The sequence below is a fragment of the Pongo pygmaeus genome, chromosome 6 (genome assembly GCF_028885625.2).
Source record: "Pongo pygmaeus isolate AG05252 chromosome 6, NHGRI_mPonPyg2-v2.0_pri, whole genome shotgun sequence".
NCBI classification, from domain to species: Eukaryota; Metazoa; Chordata; class Mammalia; order Primates; family Hominidae; genus Pongo; species Pongo pygmaeus.
This window is the reverse complement of record NC_072379.2, coordinates 60,027,003-60,050,560: the sequence shown is the minus strand read 5'-3', so window position 1 is coordinate 60,050,560 and position 23,558 is coordinate 60,027,003. Positions and strand designations below refer to the sequence as shown.

At 35.6% G+C, this 23,558-nt stretch overlaps 1 protein-coding gene across 3 annotated transcripts in view; it reads right to left on the bottom strand.

Moving 5' to 3' along the window:
- The window catches only part of SKAP2 (src kinase associated phosphoprotein 2), a 274,043-nt gene that overhangs the window by 10,737 nt on the left and 239,748 nt on the right, over positions 1 to 23,558 (bottom strand). For all 3 annotated transcript variants that reach the window (XM_063667455.1, XM_054495186.2, XM_063667456.1), the window contains 2 exons: positions 12,530 to 12,607; positions 6,984 to 7,096 (listed from right to left, as the gene is read on the bottom strand). In XM_063667455.1, coding sequence (XP_063523525.1) covers positions 6,984 to 7,096; positions 12,530 to 12,607 — 191 coding nt within the window. The remainder of the gene's footprint in view (positions 1 to 6,983; positions 7,097 to 12,529; positions 12,608 to 23,558) is intronic.

The window sequence follows — 23,558 nt, the reverse complement described above, 5'->3', positions numbered from 1 at the left end:
TAACAGTTTGTGGCTCTTCTGGATCCTGCTCAAAATAGTACTTTGCATGAATGTTCACCAAATATTTGTTGATTAGAAAATGAAATAATTTTGACCATCTATACAAGATTTAATTATGTAAAAGATACTGTCAATAACATGGTTTGCTGTTGTTTAGAAATGGGATGTGATAATTACGATTAACCTCTGATACAGAAGAAAAGTTAAAGTCCTAATCAAGTCCCACTTAAGCGTAGCAAAGTAGAAAGGGAAAAGGCTTTAAGGTCAGACCTGTATTGATACCCGGAGAAGGCACTTAACAGCTGCGTATCCTCAGATAATTTCCGTAATAACCTTACTGCGCATCAGTTTCCTAGTCTGTAAAATTATAATATCATCTACTTCACAGGGTTATTATATTAATTATATGTGTGAAAGCATATTAAGTACCTAGAATAGGACATTGTAAATGCTCAATAAACACTTTTTCATTCCCTCCCCCACTCCCTGCCCACTATAGCAGTATTATGGCATAGCAAAGTATTATGGCAACAACAAAAAAACAGAGTACTTTGGGATGCACTATAAGGCAATCTGATTACTATGAGCAGGTCTCCACCCTGCTCTTCCAAAGAGAATCTTATCTTCTCCCAAAGAGAACAAGTATTTGAGGAATATAACATTTTATTACAATTTTAACTGGTTGTTCTTTTTTTTTTTTTTTTTTTTTTTGAGATGGAGTCATGCTCTGTCACCCAGGCTGGAGTGCAGTGGTATGATCTCAGCTCACTGCAACCTCTACTTCCTGGGTTCAAGTGAATCTCCTGCCTCAGCTTCCCAAGTAGCTGGGACTACAGGTGCACACCACCACGCCCAGCTAATTTTTCTATTTTTAGTAGAGACGGGGTTTCACCATGTTGGCCAGGTTGGTCTCGAACTCCTGACTTCAAGTGATCCTCCTGCCTCGGCCTCCCAAAGTGCTGGGATTACAGGAATGAGCCGCAACACCTGGCATGCTGGTTGTTCCTTGATAGCTGAATACTCAATGATGAACACCTGTCACTTATCTATAATTTACTAAACATCGACTCTAAAACTTTCCTTAATCAGTAGTCTATCTCCAGTCTCTATGCCTAATGATTTCCCTGGAATATCTAGCTCCATGTTCTAAAGGGATGAGGAAGAAGACATCTCAAAGGAGTGAAAGTATGCTATACACACTGAGGGAGTTCCTGATTTTCAAGGCTGAAATCATGAATTGTTCAACTGAGAATTAAAAAAAAATACATCAACGTAGTGCTTTTCTTTAAGGTTTTGTTTTGCTGCTGCCAAACTCTTAGTTATTCATGCTGAAGTAAATCACATAGGCCTTACAGGTGGGCTCCTTTCCAAAGCAGCCCCCTTCACTGCCACCTCTGCTCACCTTGCCTCTCTGACACTGCCTTCTGGCTTTTCCTCTACCTGTCAGGCCATTGCAAGGGCTGAAGCTGCCAGCCTGCCTCCTATAAGCACCTTTTGCTTTCATCTGCCAACATTTTTCTGGAATGTTTCCTCTAATTTATGTAAGAGAAAGTAGGGAAGTACTTAAGCATGTTGTTCACAAACAGATAACAAGAGGAGTCCTATGAGTAGAACTAGAACATTTTCTGACATGGTGTTGTGTCCATAAACTGCTTTTCACTCCTAGGAGGAGATGGGTACTAAATAGGAGGCTGGCCTGGTTAATGCTTCCACTGTACCCTAGACCATACATCCATACTGACAGCATACAAACTAAATGTCATCGGACCAAACAAATGCAAGCACAAATACAAACACTTCTTCTTATCAAAAGGCTATAAAATATAACATTTTGGAGCTAGCTTAGTGTCAACAATGCATGTCCCACATTCAGATATCCTGGTTACTCTGCAGCAGTTGGCCATGCTATTTGTGGCATGCTGGATCATATGGTTACAAATGAAAAACTAAGACAGCTAAAAAGTAACTTATTTCCCTCTGCCAATAAAGCTCAACAAGACTTTCATTTCATTTATTAACATAGGTTTGAAGCCAAAAAAAGCCATAGTAACTTAATCTTTACATGTATTCTTACAATGAGAAGCAAATGGTCAATGACAGTCACAATTCACCAATCACTGGAAAAAGTCAACCAAACAGATATAAAGGGAGGTACTGCTTGAAACTCCAACCAATATACACCAAAAAGTACCCTTTTATTTTATATTGGTGACCAGTCTTCACCTACATTTCCTGTGTTTGACTTAATAAAAAGTTTCTCAAAGGCTGCAAAGTTAGTCGCATATGCCCTAGACTAAATATTCCAGAATTCTTAACTCTCATTTTTCTTTTAATATCAAAGTACTGTGCCTCTTTTCTGAAGTATAGCTTGTCTGTTATTAAATCTCTAAAATAATTTATTACTTTAAAAGTAAGTATAACAATGTGGTTAGCAATTTATTGATGAGTACAGATTGAAAGATAAACTAATAGAGGATAGAAATCCAGAAAAGCAAGATAGAATAACATAACCAAAAAGGCATTTGGGACCTCGGAATATACCTATTGCTATATAATCTGGATCCTGCTATTAAAATGATAAAATTTCACAAACATGGTTCTAGGAAAATACTATTAGCTATAATATTATGTTCCTGTTTTATTTAGTGGTAATAAAAGTGAAATGAAAACTAACAAAAATATTTAGCATTATTTTAAACAACCCAATTTCTTAAGGAAATACAGGTTTTCTATCTCAAATATGATTTTCCCCCTATCAAATGAATCTGAAACCAATTGTTAATTCACTAACAATGCAACTGTCATTAAAATCACAAATTCTGCTTTCATCAGTCTTTATAAATTTGATCCATTTTTTAAGAGAAAAAAGAGATTTCCAAATCTCCATTGAACTACCGAAGCTTTTAATTTTAACACATAAAAAAACAGCAGCAACCCTATGTGAATAGAAGTATAAAGCAAAAAGTACCGGCTTGCCTTTTAAGGCAGGCGGTGTTCAGATTTATTATTAGTGAGGTTCAAAGGTGAAACCTAAGAAAATGCTGGACACTTTGAAGGAGGGGCTATCTCAGCCAGGGGTCACATGATAGCTGCTAATTGGAAAATGTTAAAAAGGGAAGCGGGAAGGGCACAGTATCTGCCTACTCTTCTTTCTTTATTGCAACATTTGATTTGCACCAGAAGAAAAATAAAAAATAAAGGCTAAGATTTGTATAACTTTCAAAAGAGGCCTAAAATAAATAAATCACCCCCAGGTTGACTGAGCACAGCTAACATTCCTTCAAGGCTTTCTTGCAAAACGGAAAATAATATATTGAATTTTTAAATAAAACTATATTTCTGTAGTGATTTTTAAATGAAAACAACCTAATCCCCAAGCTAGTTAAATGTTTTTCTGCTATTACATTTACAAAATTAAAACACTTGCCGGGCGCAGTGGCTCATGCCTGTAATCCCAGCACTTTGGGAGGCCGAGGCGGGCAGATCACCTGAGGTCAGGAGTTCGAGACCAGCCTGACCAGAACAGTGAAACCCCGTCTCTACTAAAAATGCAAAAATTAGCTGGGTATGGTGGCACACTCTCAGCTACTTGGGAGGCCGAGGCAGGAGAATCGCTTAAACCTGGGAGGCAGGGGTTGCAGTGAGCCGAGATCATGCCATTGCACTCCAGCCTGGGCGACAGAGTGAGACTCCATCTCAAAACAAACAAACAAACAAAAAACAAAATTAAAACACTCTTCATTATAATGCATTGGATTTTATTTCTTGTTTTGTCTAAATGTTTATTTATATTGAAAGTATGCAACTTTTCTTAAACTATTTTATGTTGCCTTTTTAAAGAATATTTTCAGAACTGACACACTTCTAGAAGGTAAATCAAACAGTGATAATTTGGTATTTCAAATTATAAATGAGTCCATTACTAAAAGAAAGCTGCATATCTTTAAAATCTTTTAAATGGGCATATTTATTATTAATAGACAAGTCATGGCATTAATTTCTTTACAAAGTACACATTTCCTGTATCTCTACAAATACTATTTTAGAATCCTTAAAACGTATTCTTCCTTATATATACAATTTCTATATTTAATTCAGAATGATGAACAAAGTTTTTCACGATTAATGCTAATATTTTATTGACATGAAATAGGAAAGTAATAACCCACAGCTGGATTTAAAGTTGAATTTATGACACCATTTTGATTGTGTACAATAGCTGCAATTACCTGCACCACTCATTCTGAGCCACTAGATGGTGTAAAAAAATAAATGGAAAGGTAAAATTTCATCCCATCACCACAAAATCTTAATATAACTCTGAGAAACTCAATTAAACACATTGCGAGGCATCTAAAAATGCTAGTGGTTTCTATACTAATTGTACTTAATTTGTAATAATGTCAAGCATTCAAAACTGCAGTTATTCACATATTAAATGAATTTATGGTATTAACTTACAGTCTGAGTTTGCCAAAGTTTCAATAAAACTGGAAGGCCAAGTCAATAAAGACTACTAGAAAGTCTCAAGAGATTCCCAGCTGAACTTGTCCGAAGGAAGGTAAGGAAGTAAGTCTTCACAAACATATACTCAACCCAAAGCAACCTGTCTACTCGCAGCCAAGACACCCATCAATAGCCCAGAATGTGTCCAAATCTCATCAAGGAAAGCTAAATGTCTTCTCCTTTTTATCCTCACCAAGATTTACCAGGTGCATTCCACTAGGTCCACAGCTGAGTAACGATGAACACCGAACCTTATTCAGCCAAAGGTAATAACATGCTGGCTAACAGGGTCTTCTTTCTTGGCTCTTCTTTCAAACTCCAAAATGAATCCTAGGTAAATTACACATCTCTAGAAGGCCCTTAATAAATATGATCATGATGGTGAAACTTCAAGCCTTGCAAAACACTGGCAGAGGAAGTACTTTCGATCAGCTCTCTCCCAAATAATAGCATTTAAAAATGTTAGATGGAAGTATGTGCTTCCCATGGGCTGGAACACCTTTAACCTTTGTTCTCTAATCAGGCTTCACAAATAAAATTAGTCTCCACAAAACAGGAACTGCCTCCTTCGGAATCCTAAAAGTATGACACACAGCTATGATTATACTTTTAATTTCATGTTGACTGAAAATTATTTCCTGAGGTAACAGCAGAAATAACAGATGCCTATGGTGGCCTGTTTCACAGCCAGTTCTGGAAGCCGGTGCTCTACCTAGGCTTTCAGCAACAAAGACAACCTGATTCATAAAGAGGGTTTTACAAATAGATCCACATGGGCTTTATAAATTTCATATTTACAAAAGGAGTATAATGGCTATATGCCACTCACTCCTATAATCTGAACTTGCAAGTGAAATCTAATCAACGTTTTAGTTTTATACACAATTATAGCTAAATTGGTTTTAAAAAGACTGTGAGCTATATAAATTTAGGAATGATTCCAAGAAAGTTTCTTGACAGGAGCTGAAACTAATCAGTTTGATTTCTTTATTAAGTAATTAACCAAAAAGCTGCTATCTTAACTCAGGACAATTTAATGCTCAATAACAGGCTTAATCAAGAGTTGTGACGTGACTATCTATAGCGTCCAAGAACTTAAAACATCTTTCTGGGAACAACAGTAACAAAAACCCATGCTAGTGAGCAGAAGACTGAGAGAAATAAGTGACCAGCCTTAGCTTTGGGCACCCTAACTTGCAATTATCACAGTTGGCTTTATTTATTTTATCACAGTTGTCAGAGTGGGTCCTGGCACATTGCAGGTGCTTTATGATGGATGGATGGAAGGAAGGAAGGAAGGAAGGAAGGAAAGGAAGGAAGGAAGGAAAGAAGGAGCACAGGAAAGAAAACAATGGGAAAAGCACTGGTCTGGGAGTCAAGACACAGCTCAAATCATGACTCTGGCATTTTCTTGACCCAAGTTCCTTTAACTATAAAACCAAGAATTAGATTATCGTCATTGAGACTCATCACTCTAACATTCGATGATTCTCTGTGTTATGATTTTATGCACCAGCCATCTAGTGTTAAAATTCAGTATGTGGCCTTCTTTCCAAATTGTCTTCTGCCTCTAACAAGTCATACTATCTCTCTGAAAAGTCTAAAATATTTCTCTAATCAAGAAAGAAACCACATCAACCTCCTAGACTTATGATTTAACATTTTTCTACTTATATTTCAACTGTTTTCATACATCATTTGTTTCTAAAGTAGTCTTGTAAGTAGACAGAGGGAAATTTTTAAATCCCCATATTAGGATAGGGGAAATTAAGGAAGCTCACATACATTACCAAAAGTATAATCACAATAAGAAACTTGACTTTTAGATCTAAGGACAAAAAGATTCTGAATAATCCAGTATTTTAAGAAGCAGACACAAGAATTTATATATACACACACACATATACATATATATATGAAGATGGGTTTATAGAATTATACTTTGCCATTTTGTTTACAAATATAGTATGCTAAACAACTTTAAAAATTACCTAAGCCTGTCTGAATAGAAAAGCATTGCTTTTAAATTGCCGGAACACCCAACGTATTTACATAAAGATGAAAAACTTGTTCTATAAACATAGTGTTTCCAGTAGTGAATGGCAGACAAAATCAGAATAAGCACACAGAAGAATAAAAAGGAAGAGGAAAGAAAAACATAATAAATAATCTAATACCTTACAATGTTAACTTTCACATAAGTATATTGTTTCTGGAGAAGGCAGTAGGTGGATGTCAGCCAAGCGCTGAAGTGATAGGTAAACACACTGTTAAGTTGAATCCTGTTATCTGATTGTGTTTAAAATTTGATTACATTTCACTTGACAAAATAATTAATTATTGTGAACTCCCAATTGTTAACAAGGACCTAGAAGAATTCCAATTGGCATTCTTCCCTAGCGCTGTAAATCCAAACGCATTAAAAATTGAGCTTTGTATTCCCTCTTCACAAACGTCATTTTGGGGAATCTTCTTACCTTGCTAAGAATGTAAATCACATCACCACGCTTAAATGACAACTCATCAGAAAAAGCTCCAGTACAATCCCACAATCCCTGGTAAAAATTAGCATAATCAGTGCTCTTATCCCCTAGGAAGAAGAAAGAGAAAGCATGAATTAGGGCCTTCATGTAATAACCCCTCATTTCAAAATAAACCAATAGAAATTAAACGATGCCCTAGATCACCAAAATAGTCTAAAAAAATTCTGTCCTGAGTAAACGAATATTTTATTACATTCACATGAATCCTACGTCTCACTATCCTCTTAAGACTGCTTTCAAAAAGATCTGATTTTGAATTTCTGCTTTTCTTTTTCTGCCTTTCATCTAAAATCTGTAATTGCTATATGCTGTCATCAAACCAGCACCTAAAAGTTGCTTCCCACTTATTTTAAATAACAAACCTAAGCCCACTTGCAACATGTTCTGAAGATGTGTCTGCCACACTTTACAATGAGCAATATCCATGAGATGTGACACACACTGTGAAATAACCATCTCACAGAATTTGGGACACTTCATGAAAATAATAATAGTAAAGGAGTGAATGTACAAATATAAAACCAAAACTAAGGAACCAAAATTTAAAAAAAAATACTAAACCCTAGAGCTGGTTAATGAAAGACAACAACGTGGAAACGGTATAAAGAGTAATTGCAGCAATTTTCTTTGGGGACATTTGTACCCAAAGCCAAAGTTATCTTTGAAAATTTTTAGCAACTTTGAAATTGCCAGTGTTGAAGCTGCATTTTTCAACAGATTTTTGTCAGCCCCGGTTTAGGACATTAGGCTCTGAATAAACATGAAACATACACTGGAGTATCAGCTCATCCTTCTAACAGCATAAGCACAATGGATGTGATGTGCTCAAACTGCCATACAGACCATTAACTGATTGATTATTTAGCACTTTCCACTCTGTAATACCACAATAAATGGGTAATAAATGCTTTGTCACTTATACAGTGTGGATCTCCTGAAACACAGAACACAGTTAAACACACTAGATGCTTTTGTTACACTAAGAACTGTTTCCTGTTTTTAATTTCATGATAATTGAGTTTTGATGAGTCAACACAAAAAGAATGCACGTAATATCAATAAGATGTCCGTGTGTTCCCTAGCCAGGCAGAATATATATGTGCTAACAACTTCCATCACTGGAATGTCATCTTTGAATTCTGAGGGGATAACTGTGGAGACACAGGCTGGACCAGGGTTGTCATCTCAGTATTGTTACATGGCTCTCAAACAGCAGGCTTTTTGGTGATTCCAACACAACTAGTCACATTAGCATGTCATTAGGGTGTTCATCTTATTACACATTTTTTGTGATTTATACAAAGTGTTAAGTTTACTAGAAAATTTTAAAATTCTCTTTAATATAAGAAATATTTTAAAGCCAAAAAAAAGAATCTGAATAATATGGAGTCTGAATATTTAGGAAGTAGAATGCTACTTTTCGCTTATAAGAAAATAAGATGGACTAGAAAATATACAACCTAGTAAAATCCCTCTATTAAATTTTGTCTCTTGTTTTCTAAGAATTAAAAAAGAGAACGAGGGACAATGGGAGTGGGGAGAGAAGGAGGAAGAGAAAACAGGAGGCAGTGGGAGAGATAGGTAGCTAACTGACTTCTCCACACTAGCATTTGAGCACTCATCACATACCTGCAGGGATGTACACAAGCTTGGGAATCCAACCAAGAACTAACAATGCTTGTGGCCACTCCATTACATTCTTTTCCCCAAAGCATATATTAAGTAAATTCTAAAAAATGGACACTAGAGGGCACTGCAGCTGGCCAGATCACTTCAAACATTGTCAATTTTTTTAAAAGAAAAAAAAATCACTTAATAATAAAGTGACTGATTTCCTTTAAAAACCACTTATTTAGACAAATAGAGATTTAGAAGTTGAAACATTCTAGTCAGATTAAATCAACTGGTAAATGGGTCAAATGTTGTGCCCCTTGCAGTCCGTCAGTGTCAGTTTAAAAGTCAGGGAATTAGAGCAAAGAGAGGATGACATCATTTCACATGCAAGGCCTTCCCCCACAGTAACATGCGAGGCCCTCCCCCACAGTAACTGGCCAGGAGGTAAAAGGATCTAAATGGCTGGTTTCTTTAGTCTGTGTTCCCCATGCTGCTCAGCCTTAGGCTTGCTCCAAAAAAGTGGAAGAAACAAAACTTGGACTAAAAACTAGAGTAGAGGTTTTGGCTTAGCTATGTTGTCCCATTGTGCTCCCCAGCTGTCCAGGCTGCTCTTCCTTTTTTTCAGATTCTCTTACAATAGTTTTTATTCAATAGATTCTCAAAGGGGAGGGGAGAGAAAGAAGGAAAAGAAAAGTATATGGTGATTTCTAACACATAATCCTTATCACTTTGGGGTCTCTCTTCCCCTCGATACGCTTGCTGAAACTCCCATTAACACTAATGGGAGTTACAGGAGCACATGAGGGGAAGAGAGACCCCCACCGTGTGCAAGATGTATCTCTCCCTAGATGTGCATCATGAGTATTTCATTAAATCTTACTGCTGTAAAGAGGCAACAGAGCTAGTGATTTGGCAATACCGGGAAAAAGATGCATTTTCAACTGTGCTTTCTATAATCTGATGATGATGTTACCCAAAGACCAACCTGATTTTTGTGTCCCATATGAGAGCTCTGTTAAAGAATAATTTGTTTATGTCACACAGCTACATACATGTATGATTTACTAGTCTATCTATTTCAGCATGCAATACTAGTTATAAAGCAGAAAAAATCATAAGTAGGGGGAAAAAAAACCCTGGCAGTATATGTTTATTAGCCTTAGTCTCAGGGAAGTAATGTTTGAATTCTTGATATGAAATCTGGACACAAAAATCAGGAACAGTCTTGTTCCTTAAAGAGCAGCAATCTCCTCTAGCTTACTTTTTAAAATTTAAAGTGTAGCTAAACATACACAAAAAATTAAGCACAGACAGTCTCAAAAGCGCAGGTTTGCAAAAGTTAACACTGTTCACCCCTAAACACTGAAAAATAATCCAGTTGAGATATGTATTTTTAAAGATGGGATGAGGCAAATGTCATAAACATATATTTTAAAGCACAAATTAAGTATGTTTAGTTGTCTTTACTATATGGATTAATTTTCCTATTCTATCCACATCATGATCTATATTTTAAAAATTACAAAAAAAACTACATATGTTTCTTGTCCTGAGAAGCATGAATGATTTAAAAAAGCTAAGAAAGAAAAAAATTAATTAGCCAGCCTGTGAAAGATTAAAACAATGTTCTTACTCCTGCTTTTCAAAACATACAAGAACTCATTGGGCAAAGCTAATAGAATTGTTATGAAACATGTAGACAGAGGAGATACTTTGCAAAGATGAAAAACATGGTGACCACGGGTGAAACATGAGAATAAGATAGTGGAGAATCTCTCCTTTGGTGTTAAAAGGTTTAAAAACTATTTTAGAAAGGTAAACGTATTATATAATGTTCAAAAAAAATCAAATGGAATCTTTATTTTATATATATACTCAGTCACGTATCTGCAAGATATATAAGTTTGAACATGAAGGAACTTGTAAGAAACACAAGATTAATTTTGTTTTTGCTTACATACTTTACATTAGAAAAGTCTGTGGTGGGGGGGTTTAGTAAAATCAGTCAATGTGAAAAATATATAACATTCTTGAGTAAGGTTAGAAGTTCATGTCATGTGATGCTCAGCAAGATAGTAATACCCTTGTCAACTCACTGCCCTGCGTGGCAAACAAACTTCTAGTGTTACATCTTTGACAGCCTAGGGAAGAGCAAAGGTCACTTCTATGCAAAAGCATTAAAACTGTTGCTTGAAAAGAATTTCATGTCACTAAAGATAAGAATTATTGTAGTGTTTTGTAGCTATTGCATGAAAGGCTAGATCTATTTACTGCATTCCTTTGAGGAAAACTGATTTTTTTTTCCTACCCTCAAAGGCAAAAATTTGGGAGATGTTTACTTTAAAAGGTCTTTTGAAAAATACAATTGCTTTAAGCCAAAATATTCTTATCTGTGGAAGGACCATCTGTATGTATCTACTTTCTATACCTGCACTGAAATTTTCTTAAAAAGAAAACTACATGTTTTTGGCAGAAGTTTCATGATACATAACCCAAAACATATATACTTAAATTACTATTGATCATAGTCCTCAAGGTTTCACTAAGCCTCAGTGTTTTATAGCTGCATTTTATAGGACTAGAGTGTTAACATGTAATGATTTTGTTCTCGCTTCCTTTCTGAAAAAACACTAACCAAAACCTCTTGTAGCAACCTACTTCTGCTTTCCTGTCCAGGTCTAGAATCAGGCCTCTGTTTCCTTTCCACATGTCACAGTAGGAAGGACTCTGGAAAGCTACTTCCTGAACACACACTTCTTGTCCACCCGGCCTTGACAGCTTGAAAGAGTGATGTATGGACATATCAGAGAGGGGAAGGTGACCCTAACTCTAGCTTTTTGCAAGACACAGAGATGATATGGCAGACCTTGCCCCAGCTGACATGTGGCTATGAAGAGGTGTAAAGTCCTGATAAGAAGGCAGTCTTTCTCTTCTTTCCGTGTAAAATAATTGCTGGTTTATCAAAACTAACCTCATGCTTGCACTACAGATATGGTTTATCTCCTGCTATTTGGAAATAACAACAAGCAAGAAAAGTTGTCCGTATCATGTGATTTTGTACAGAGTGTGTGCAATTATTTTTCCAGTCTCATTCATAATTAGTACTTGGGGATATGTGCCAAGTGGAAATGGATAAGGAGAACATCCTTCCTACCCTTTTAGGCCACCAGTGTCCTTTTCCAATTTTTAAGCTGCTGTCACTGGACTCTGGCATTTCTTACCCAATTCATTTGCTTTCTGTGTTAATCATATGCAATGAAGATATGCATGGCCAACATTTAAACAGGCTGCAGATCAATTAGCGGTCTTAAGTTTATCTGATTTTTATCAAAGAAGACAGAGCTGTGGGTCGATTGTCAGAGCCTGTGTCAAGTTGACCTTTTCAGAGATGTCTACATTGCCAGTCCCCTGGGCAACTTGTTGTCCCCTGTTAGTCTCTGAATGGCAGAAGTCTGTTCTGCTCAAGCACAAAGTATACACAGATGTCTATATTACATTCTTATAGGTTTGACAGCAACTGCATGTTGTATCTATAAACTGTCCTTTAGCAGTGACACTTCCTCAATGATGATAAGCTAATTTATGCAACTAAATCTCCTTTGTGCAGAAATGAAAGCTAATTGAGTCATTACAAAGTAATTCAGGAAGGAATACCTTGTATAAATTGGCTTACTTTATAAATCCTTCTCAAGTGGTTTTCATGCATCCTAAATGGGACTAAGCAGCTTATCAGCCATAAGATATCCAAGCCAAACAAGCCAACTTTGGGGAGCTGTGTAAACATCTTTAGAACAGTAAGAACATGGATAAAATGAAAGTGAACAAAAGCAAAATAAGATTTGCCAAGAAGCTACACAATTCATTACCTGAGGTGTGATGAACACTATCCTGACCCATCTTCCTTTGTTCTTCCACTTTCACTGGAGCACTGTCCTCTTCTTCTTCTGTAAATAAACATCAATGGCACACTGAAGGGTTTCCTCAGGGATAACAATACAGTACTCACTCAATTTTAAAAGCAAAACTAAAAGTTTATAACACATAAACATTATTTTTCAAAGAATAAAACAACTCAAGATTCACATTCCTTTTTCAACAATCTAACACTGAATAAATAAAATACTAGCTGCTGCCAAATAGCAAACTTTCCAACTTTCCAAATAGCAAACTTTCCAACTTTCCAATAAAATACTAGCTACTTCCAAATAGCAACCTTTCCAACTGGCTTGGCAAAATTTAAGATATGTACTAATGCACTGCATGTTTTGTTTTAAATACTTTTAGAAACTCATCTGGAACAACCTTAATTTCAGGAAAACCCTTAAATCCAGTAAAGTAACACCCAGCATTATACTGATACACCACATTATACTGTGTGGCAGGAGTATCATATATAAAATCATGGTCCCTAAAACATCATATAGCAAGGAGAAATGTGTGATTAAAAATGCAGTTAACCTATAAATCATTTATTATCATATAATTTCATATGTTTTCTCACTTAATCTTCACAGGAAGATACTATAATGATCCTCATCCTTTGAGGTAATTCCCCCAAAATTATACCAAGGACCTATTATGTGTCATATACAATGCTGGATGTTAAAATCTCATAGACAAATAATTTTTAATCCTCATTCTACAGACAAGTTTATTTTTAGAGACTCAAAAAGGTGAAGTAACTTCCAAAGTGTGTCATTCGAACTTAAGTTTGTGATTATAAAGTCAATGTTCTTTATCCTACATATAATCAGTGCTCCATTTACATTTGTTCCACATCCACCTATACCATTCCTTCCCCAAATTATGCAAAGAAATAAGATAAAATTAAATGAGAAGAGTTTTAAATAGACTTAATAAACTAATTCATTTACACCAAGAAAAATATTTATTACATTATTTTTCCTCACCTAAGGATTTACATACAAACCTAGAAATACTTAAGGCAGGACATATAAACAAATGGCATGCCAAAGAAAAACTGGATTCAAAGAGAATAATAATTTCAAGAAAACTCCTAAAACTTTAAAGAAAAATATGCAAAATATATAAATGCAGTCATTGTAACTATTCAATCAATCAATCAATCTTCATTGGATATTAACTAACTGTGAGACAGAGGAGATCTACCAAGGAGGTAAAAGTAACAGGAAGTCTCTGCTCACAGGAAGCTGACAGCACAGATGGGACAGAAGACAAGCTCTAAAGGAAAATAGGCTGAAGGGGCCTAAACCTGACAAGTGAGGCACAAAGCACTGAAGAAGTACAGCAGAGAAACCCCCCAACTAGGGAGTACCCACGGAGGCTCCAAGGGATGGAGAGAGTTTAAATAAGGCGAGAGGGTAAGAAGGATATTTCCAGAGGGATAGGTATGATCTTTAAAAGAAAAAGGCACGTTCATATTCATTTTGACTAAAGAATCTGGTACACATAGGGGACGAGCTGGGTAAGAGTTACGCTCATAGTTTGGACCAGCTGTTGAGGGGCCATGAACATCTTGTTATGGACTGCAGGCTTTTAACTGGTGGGCAATAAGAGCCTTAGAAGGTTTTTTGAGCAGAGAAAGGGCAGGACTGAAGCTATGCTTCAGGAACGGACATCTGATCCCATTGTCTCAGACAGCCTAAAGAAGGGGCGGGGAGAGAGACTACTGTGGATAAAGGGGAAGGAAGTCCTGAACTGAAGGGGCAAAGGAAATGGAAAGGAGATGGTTATAAGACGTAAAGGAACCAGAATGGATAAGCTTTGTGCCTGAATGTGGAGGAATGAGGGGGGAAAAAGAGCAACAAAGGATGGTTAAGGTTTTAAGCTTAGTTAACTGAGAAATGGACATATTATTACTAAAAGGAGGATAGCCAAAATAATCTATCTTACTGGGGAACACAAGGAGTTGTGTTTTCAACAGGAGGAATTTAATGTATTGGTGAGGCAACCCAGAGAACATGTCTGGGCAACTGCAAAGTATGGTAGAGCAGTCAGGACTACAGGTGGAAATTTAGGAGTCTCCTGAAAATGTTAAATGGGGATGAATCAAAATCAGCATTTCAACCAAGCTTGAGGGTAGCTGTACTTACATGACAAATAGAACTGTTTTGAATTTCTGTAACTCGATTCAAACAAAATAATGACAACTCCTATATAAGGGACACCTGAAAATATCTGGCATTTTATTCATATTGTTAAACCTAACACTGACAATTTAATATGGTTCAGTCAAATATATAGAAGACCTAATAAAAGTATAGCACTCTTTTAAAAAGTATCCTGTCTCTTTTCTTTTTAACAATAGTTATCTCACTTATGCCAAACCTTAAAGGCTAGCTTTAATAAATGGGTTAATAGGGTGTTTCCATACAAATTTTTAAAGGTAGAAGGAACATTTACAGTCATTATTCCAACCTACTCATTTTATTGACAGATAATCTTGTAAAAGGTGAAGGAGAAAGCTTTCCTTACTTTTCACACTTTCTTTCCATAGCACCCACTCCCCTTTTAATTTAGTCACAAATTCAATAGTAAGAAATAAATTAAAAAATGGATAAAGGCACTCATCCTCCGTCAAAAGCTATAACCACATCAATACAGTAAGTACTATTCGTGGCTTTTAAGAAGAGACTGTGTGGGCCGGGCACGGTCAGTCACGCCTGTAATCCCAGCACTTTGAGAGGCCCAGGCGGGTGGATCACCTGAGGTCAGGAGTTCGAGACAAGCCTGGCCAACATGGCGAAACCATGTCTCTACTAAAAATACAAAAATTAGCATGGCATGGTGGCAGGCACTTCTAATCCCAGCTACTCAGGAGACTGAGGCAGGAGAATTGCTTGAACCCAGGAGGCGGAGGTTGCAATGAGCTGAGATCGCGCCACTGCACTCCAGCCTGGGCGACAAGAGTGAAGCTCCATCTCAAAAAAAAAAAAAAAAAAAAGAGACTGTGGGATTTAGATTTCACTACCCAAATCAGCATGAACATATAAAAATTCATTACAATACTTAATGAAAAAACTCTGCTCTTTGACAAAGTTAACAACGAATTTAGAAGTATTTGTTACTATGAATTTTTTACTTTATTAAAACTTAAGTGCCAGTAACATGTGTTCTGGATTGTACATTGGTGTCAGAGAGCTTTGTCCTTAGAAATATGCACTCTTAAATTATCAGAATAATGATATTAAAAGTATTTACTTAAGAATTAATGTTTACTATAAAATATCCAAATTGAAATCCATGTAAGATGCCATTTAATAAGCAGATTTTAGAGGATGAGATGCTCATTAAGGACACTTCCTTTTTCCATTTTAAACCTGGTAGTGATATTTTTAAACCAAAGCCTTATGCATTTCATATATCAATTTTTCTTAACAATATTTAAACAACTCATTTTATCTTGGCTAACAATACAAATAGCTTCCATATAAAAGATAACAAAATCAAATATGGTGTATGTTTTTGAATCTTAGGCAGGGAAAAAAACCTCAGACTGAACCTTGAATAGAACTTGGCACAAAGGAGATGTTCGATAAATATAGAATGAACAAATGGATTAAAAAATCATAAAAATAAATCTTAACATATTCATTTATTAATAGAATAAAGCTCTTAAAAATATGTAAGAACAAGTGACCAAAATTCTAGGCAATAATCACCTTCACAATATATTAGAAATATATATATTCACATATTTTTTTATTTAGGTTTATTATTAAATATGTATTATTTTGGTGTTGAGGCACAATGTCATTGTACAATACTAATTAATACCTCAAATAGTCAATGTTTGTGAGTTAATATATTCCATTCAACATTTTAATAACAGTAAACAAAAACAGCTCAGCTATGCAGTAAAATCCATCAAACCACACAGATGGTTATAAGGTTTTCATTATGTGGTTTCCATAGCAATCATATTGCAAATCTGGAAGCTTCTTGCAAATAAGCAGCTTGTATTTACATGCCTCTCAGCTGCAGCACAAAACTCTTCAACATGTGAAGTTATTATTCCAATCACACATTGTTAGAAGAATCATCAGGAGATTTTTTTTTTTTTTGAACAAACAGGATGAAAATAACAGTAAAGTGAGCTAAGTGCAGAAGAAAATTCAAACACAGTCACACGTTTACTAAACTGATCAGTGAGAACAGTAGAAATGTTCTGGTAGTCATCAAAAGGTTTTAACAATAAACTCTGCCAAAAATATGAAACTTCCAGGAGCAATCAGACCCTGAAGAAGTAAAAAAAAAAAAAAAACTGCACCCACCCCTCTTTTTAATAGATATTTGGCCTTCTCTCTGAGTTGAGCAAAGAGAGGAAGAATGGCAAATAGTTTGAGTCTTCCCAAATCTTTTTAGCATTTGAGAAAAGGCTTACTGTGGGAAAAGTCATGGCCCTTTTTCCCCCCTTTTAATCTACTTAATTTACAAAATTGATCCAGTTCCATAACAGATGGATTATTACCCTAATATGGATTGCAAATCTGTCTAGCTATGCAGTTTTTACAAAATGGGCATTTATGACTTACTAATGTTCTTATCTTTAGGATAAATAACCACAAAGAAGAGCGATAAGCAAATAGCACCATTTAGTTGACACTGCTTGAAAAAAGGTTGAAGAAAATTTGTTAGCACCAACTCAAGGTATGCGATGTTCACATCAAGGCTGAGGACTGATTTTATCATCTCTTTCAGGGACAAGAGGAAGACGATATAAAAAATCTTTCAATTACATAATGATCACCTTTCTCACTAAATATCCTCAGAAAACAGCTTTACTAAATTATAATGTACTTTAAAACATAAAACACAGAATCAAAAGTTAAGCTCTGAAATAAAGTTTGGATTTAGATCTCCACCTGTCCAGGTATTATTTAATATTATATATTTTTCTCAGGAAATGTGAATATTTATTGCTTAAATGTTCACATTATATGCATTTATATCCATTATGTAACTAAATCCTCCAACAATTCTATGAGGTAATTATAAGTACTTTTATCATCACCATTTTATGAATATGAAAAATGAATTTATGGAGCTTTAACTTGGCAAGGTTCATACATCCAGTTAGTACATAAGCTGGGATTTTAACTTTAGGCATATGCCTTAACTCTAAGCCACAGTGTCTCCTCCTTTATTTTCATTAAAATCTTCAATTTACAGGTGGATTGCTTTCTAAAATTTTACTTAAAATACTGTCTGTTTGTGGACTTTGAAAACATTTTCACATGGAATAGTAGGTTCTACACTGTCATAGCATCATATCTGAAGTACATCTTAAGCAAACTTTTTAGTGCTGATTTAGAAACAATTGCAACCAGGGGTGCCCAAAATATATGGTCCTCTTTCTCTTCCCCAATTCCCCTTCCTCACCTCTAGCTTTTAACACACTCCCCTGTTCCTAAAGTTACACACTATTTGGGCATTGCACACAAGATGCCCCTGAATGGGAGATGGAAGAGGTGACATGGGGGAACAGAGGACACCACCGGCTAGTCCTAGTGGTAAAATGTAAAAGATAGAAGTACTGGGAGGATATACACAAATGGAACCCCACCCGCTCTTCTCTCCCATGACCTGTGGCAAGCCACAAAGGCTGGAAGAAGGGTGGGAAAAGTTAGAGTCAAATCTAAGGGGTATGGGCAAAAGATTCAAAATTATGACAGCAAGGGAAAGTGAGCTCCCCAGGGGCCTATAAATCCAGAACTACTAGTAATATGAAGGATTTTTATATTATTATATTTTATTATACTTCTAAAGGACTGTTCTGTCTATTCAATAAACTATTATTTTACAGCAATAAAATACATATTTTTAAAAAGATATAAGCATGTACCTTTTAGCATTATACAAACTTCAGAATGAATAGAAGGATAAAGATGAGTGAAATAGCATAGTTAGAGTCATGTTTACTCTTATGGAAATTTGGCAAAGTGAGGCCTATTGTTACAGCTCTGTTACTCACATAAACTGGACACTGCTTCTAATTCTTAGTGTCATCTCTGTACTTCAAAGTAGGAAGAGTAAGTCTACCCCATAGCACTCTGAAGAAGGATTTGGGGAAGACAATGAGATAACCAGACTTCTCAGGGGAAAAAATGAAAAATTAGTATGCTCTATCAAGTTTATTACCTTAGGAACTAGGAGTTTTGCAACAATTTATTAATTAAGTAACCAGGAAGGTTAATGTGATATAAAAGGCAACAAAATAAGCAACAGTTGTTCAACCACAAAATCTAATTTTCACCTTTGACATTCTATTATTCTAAGGTTTAATATGAAAAGGTTATCACTACACTTCAAAAGCAAAAGGAAATACCATTGGATTGTAGTAAATTTCTGTACTATGACACTAAAATTAATAATTTAAACACAAATCTGCTTTGGGAGGCCAAGGCAGGAGGACCGCTTAACAGTTTGAGTTTATAGTGAGCAAAGATCATGCCACTGCATTCTTGCCTGGGTGACAGAGCAAGACCCTGTCTCTAACAAAAACAAAAACAAAAAAATACCCATACACACACAAATCGGAAAATGTGAAAATAATAATTTTTCACATAGACATATTTGTTAATATCATGATTGGGATGTTGGAAAAAACTTGAACTCAAGCAAAGATCTCATTTGACAGAGTCTGGAAAAAAAAAATCTTAGAAGGGAAAGAAACCTTAGATAGAATCTTGTTCAGTTTCCTCATTTCATAGAAGATGAAGTAAACTGTGAGTGCTGAATGACTGGACCGAGGGCACACAGCTTGCACACTGCACCCTTCTCCCTGAAACTGCCTTCTGTGCACTGCAGACATTTCTGAAAAGTTATCTGCTGCTCGAGAAGGACTCCTTTGTTTCAGGAGCAGTCTTGTATACACTTGATCACCTACAGGTAATAGGCAATTATGGCAAAAAGGAACGTATACAGGTTAAAAACAAAGTTTTCATAGGTCAAATTCGGTTGGTCAGAAGCAACTGTGAGTTAGAAAATGATCCTACTCCTAAAGAGTACTAGGTATTAGGAAGTTATGAAATGGAGCTCCTTCTTGTCCCATTGAATTATTCACTGTATGATAAAAATTCTCCTTCACAACCCAAATTCTTAGCTTTTTATTAAAGTTTATAACAAATTCTGTAATTCTAAAATTCTTTTAGTCCAGGAAAGTCTGAATTCATTTATTTTTCACTTATAGTATCTATAGCCTCTATCTGGCTCTGGATTTCTGATACAATTACAGCTCATTTTTTTTTCATTTAAAGTAACCCTTTTTCTTATTATTCTTGTTACAAAAGCAATATCTACTCATTGCTGAAAGTCAGAAAATAGAGATAAGCAAAATAAATAAATAAATCATCTATGATCCAAGCATAACCACTATTAACACCTTCTTCTAGGCTACCTTTATTCAGCTACTGGTTTTTCTTAATTCTTATTTTAAATAAAATACCCCAAATGCATATGTATTCACTGTCCCCATACATTTCTTATCCCAAATGTATATATGCATTTCATTGTAAACTGTTTTGAATCCTTTTTTAGAAAGTAAAATACTTCATCTCAATTTAGATTTTTTTGGCTTGCTTTAAATTTTATTAGATTAAAAAATACTATCTAGTGATAAATAGGTTGATGTTATGATTATTTGATTGTAATGTGGCTGTCTTATCAGGGTCTACAACTGCCCACTATAACCTCTGGAAAAACAGCTGATATATGGATGCAGAACTCATTTGTTATAGGCTTTTGCTCTGTTTCCTCTGCTTGCCTATGCAAATATACCCTTTCTCATCATATGCAGTGCATCTTAACCTCATTTTCAAGAGCCCAAGAAACAAAAAGCACAGTTTCATAGAAAGAACCATCACCATTAGACTTACTGGCTCCACATCCCGTATACCAGCAGTGCTTTCCAAGATCTGTTTGCAGGGTGGAGGGTCTGTGGGGTCAAAGCTGTTTTCATAATAATACTAAGACATTATGTGTCTTTTTCACTATGTTAACATTTGCACTGATGTTGCAGAGCAATGATGGGTAAAACTGCTGACACCTTAGCATAAATCAACTTAGACTGCCCTGCACTGGCATAAAAGGAAAAAAATGAAAGAAGTCAGTTGCACTAAAGAATGTCCTTGATGAAGCAGTAATAATTATGTTCACCTAATATCAACCTTGAGTATGTAACTTTAATATTCTGTGTGACAAAATCAGAAGAATGTATAAAGCATTTCTGCTACACCACCAGATGTGTAAGAATCTGAGTATTGAGCTGAATTAGCCACTTTTTTATTCATGGAACACCATTTTTACTTGAATGACTGACAAACTATGGTTATTTAGACTTGGGAATCTGGCAGACATTTTCTCAAAAGTAAATGAAATAATCTTGTCATTTCAAGGGAAACAACTGACGGTATTTATTGCCAATGATAAAATTTGAGCTTTCAAGCAAAAATTAGAATTTTAGAAACTTGTATCTGCCACTGTAAGCTTGACAGCTCCCCACTATTTAAAGACTTTTCCAAAGAGATGGATGGTGATATAAACGAAATGTGCGTTTTTCTTGGGTTGTGTCATAGTTGTGTCAATATTTGTAGGTTCTGCGTAATGTAATGAACTAGTATTTTCCAACTGACCAAAGCATAATGTTACAAAATCAAGCATGGGTAAAAGATCCATTCAACAAAGTGCAAGACAGGCCTATGAATTTTAACGTAAAAGAGTATGAAAAGTTCATTGGTATGGTTTCAGATTCCACATTGTACCAGCTTTTAACTACTACTTGTTGCGTCTGGTTACAATATCAAAAAAGAATACCTACAATTACCTGCAAGTAAAGTACCTCCCTTTTCCTTCCTACATATCTGTATGAGGTGGATTTTCTTTATAAGTTAACTGTACTTAAACAATATATCACAATAAACAATGTAGAAGCAGATATGAAACTCTATTGTCTTCTACCAAGACAGACATTCAAGACAGTTGTAAAAATGTAAACAATGCCATATTCTTCTAATTTTAGGGGGAAATATAGATATTTTTCCTAAAAATAAGTTATGTACAGATGTAATAGGTTTATCATCATGACTTTTAAATTCATTAATAAATCAACATTCTTTAAAGATCTGTTTTAATTTCTAATAGGGTAAATATTGAGATTTAACTATTTACCAACCTATTTATCATTAGATAGTATTTTTTAATCTAATAAAATTTAAAACAAACCAAAAAAATCTACATTGAGATGAAATACTTTGCTTTCTAGAAAAAAATTCAAAACATAAACAAAAGCTTTTAAGGGTCCTTGATAATTTTTAAGATTGTAAAGGGATCCTGAGATCAATAAGTTTAAGAATGGCTACCCTATACTTTCTAGGGTAGTTTTAGTTAAATATCTAAACATTGTTCATCCACCACATGAAAAAAATGATATCCTGCTAACCTAGAACATTATTTGATAATTATTTTATGTTCCCAAAGCACACAATCTCAGGATTGAATCACATTAAACTGTGGACTCATATTGAGCTACTGACCAAAGTTCCTATGCGTTTTTCCCATTTTCTGTGAAGCCAAGTCTTTCCTTTCTTGTACTTGTGCAACTAGATTTTTGGAGCAAGTGGAATATTCTATCATATTTCATCTTGTTGGATTTGACCCATGATTTTGTTCTATTGAGAGCAAGCCTGTATCCAAAACAATGATGAATAGGTTGGATATGATAATATTGAAAATAAAGCCCTAAGGTATTCATAAAATCAATTAATTAGCACTCTCTGGATACAGCTGTAGAGTCAGTTATCCGGTGGTCTCTATATCTATAAAGATTTCATGAGAATCCTGACCACATGTCTTACTGAAGTCCAGTTATATGTCCGCCAATTCCTTGAACTCATACTGGGTTCCAGTAATTAGTGTTTCATCTTCTAGATAACATAAAAGACTCTCTTTGATACTCTATGTTAGCAGTTTCTGGAGTCCTCTTTACAGCCCACTAACTATCTAGAATTTTCAGAATTCATCTGAAAAGGGATACCAGATACCCTTTTCAGAACCAACAGAGCCATCCCCAACTGCTGGGACTCATGCTGCAGTTGGTTCATAGCTGTGTCTCTCACTAGAAATTGCCTTCAACTGCAGGAAATTGCTTCACTCAAGGTTATAGGGCCTCCCAGAGAATGGCTTGGAGCCAATGAATAGCTAATGCAGGAATACAAAGACAAGCCCCTATGCCTCAATTTGGCACAACCCTGAAGAGTCAGCCTAGCCTAGTCCGGCCTTCTTCACTTCATCCAGCGTTATGTCCTAAGATCACTAACCCATAAACCTTCTACATAAAACTGTCTTAGAGTCTGTTTCAGGGAACCCAACCTGAGCCACTTTGTACTGTTTTTGAAGTTTATAATACAATTGCTAGACTCCAGACCTCTCAAGTCTTTCTCATCCTTCATGTTTCCCTCAAAATCAGTGACAGCAGCTCAATGACTTCATTTACAATTTCTCTTGTAATGTACGACAGTTTTACCTGGGCCAGAAGACAAACCCAAGTCCTACTTATCTTTAAAGCAAAGCTCAATCCCCACTCTGGGAAGCAGCTGGCCTCTCTCCCCTTTGTGTTCTCACAGACTTGGTCCAGGCCTCTATTATTCCACTCATAAGGTACTGCAAACATTCCTCTACTGTCCACTTTTACTCCAGGTGTGGACTCGCCAATGGCTTATTTATATTACCTAAACAAGCCTGGAACAAAGAAAGGGTTTGTTTTTGGCTAGCTAGGTATTTTATTTGAATCTTTGTCAATCCTGGGCTTCTGTTTGCTCTTACCAATCTTATTAGTTGGAGGATGATTCTTAACAGAAAAGGAGCAAATAGAAACTGAGCTGTTTGAACCACTGTCTCTAATAAGTTTTGAAAACA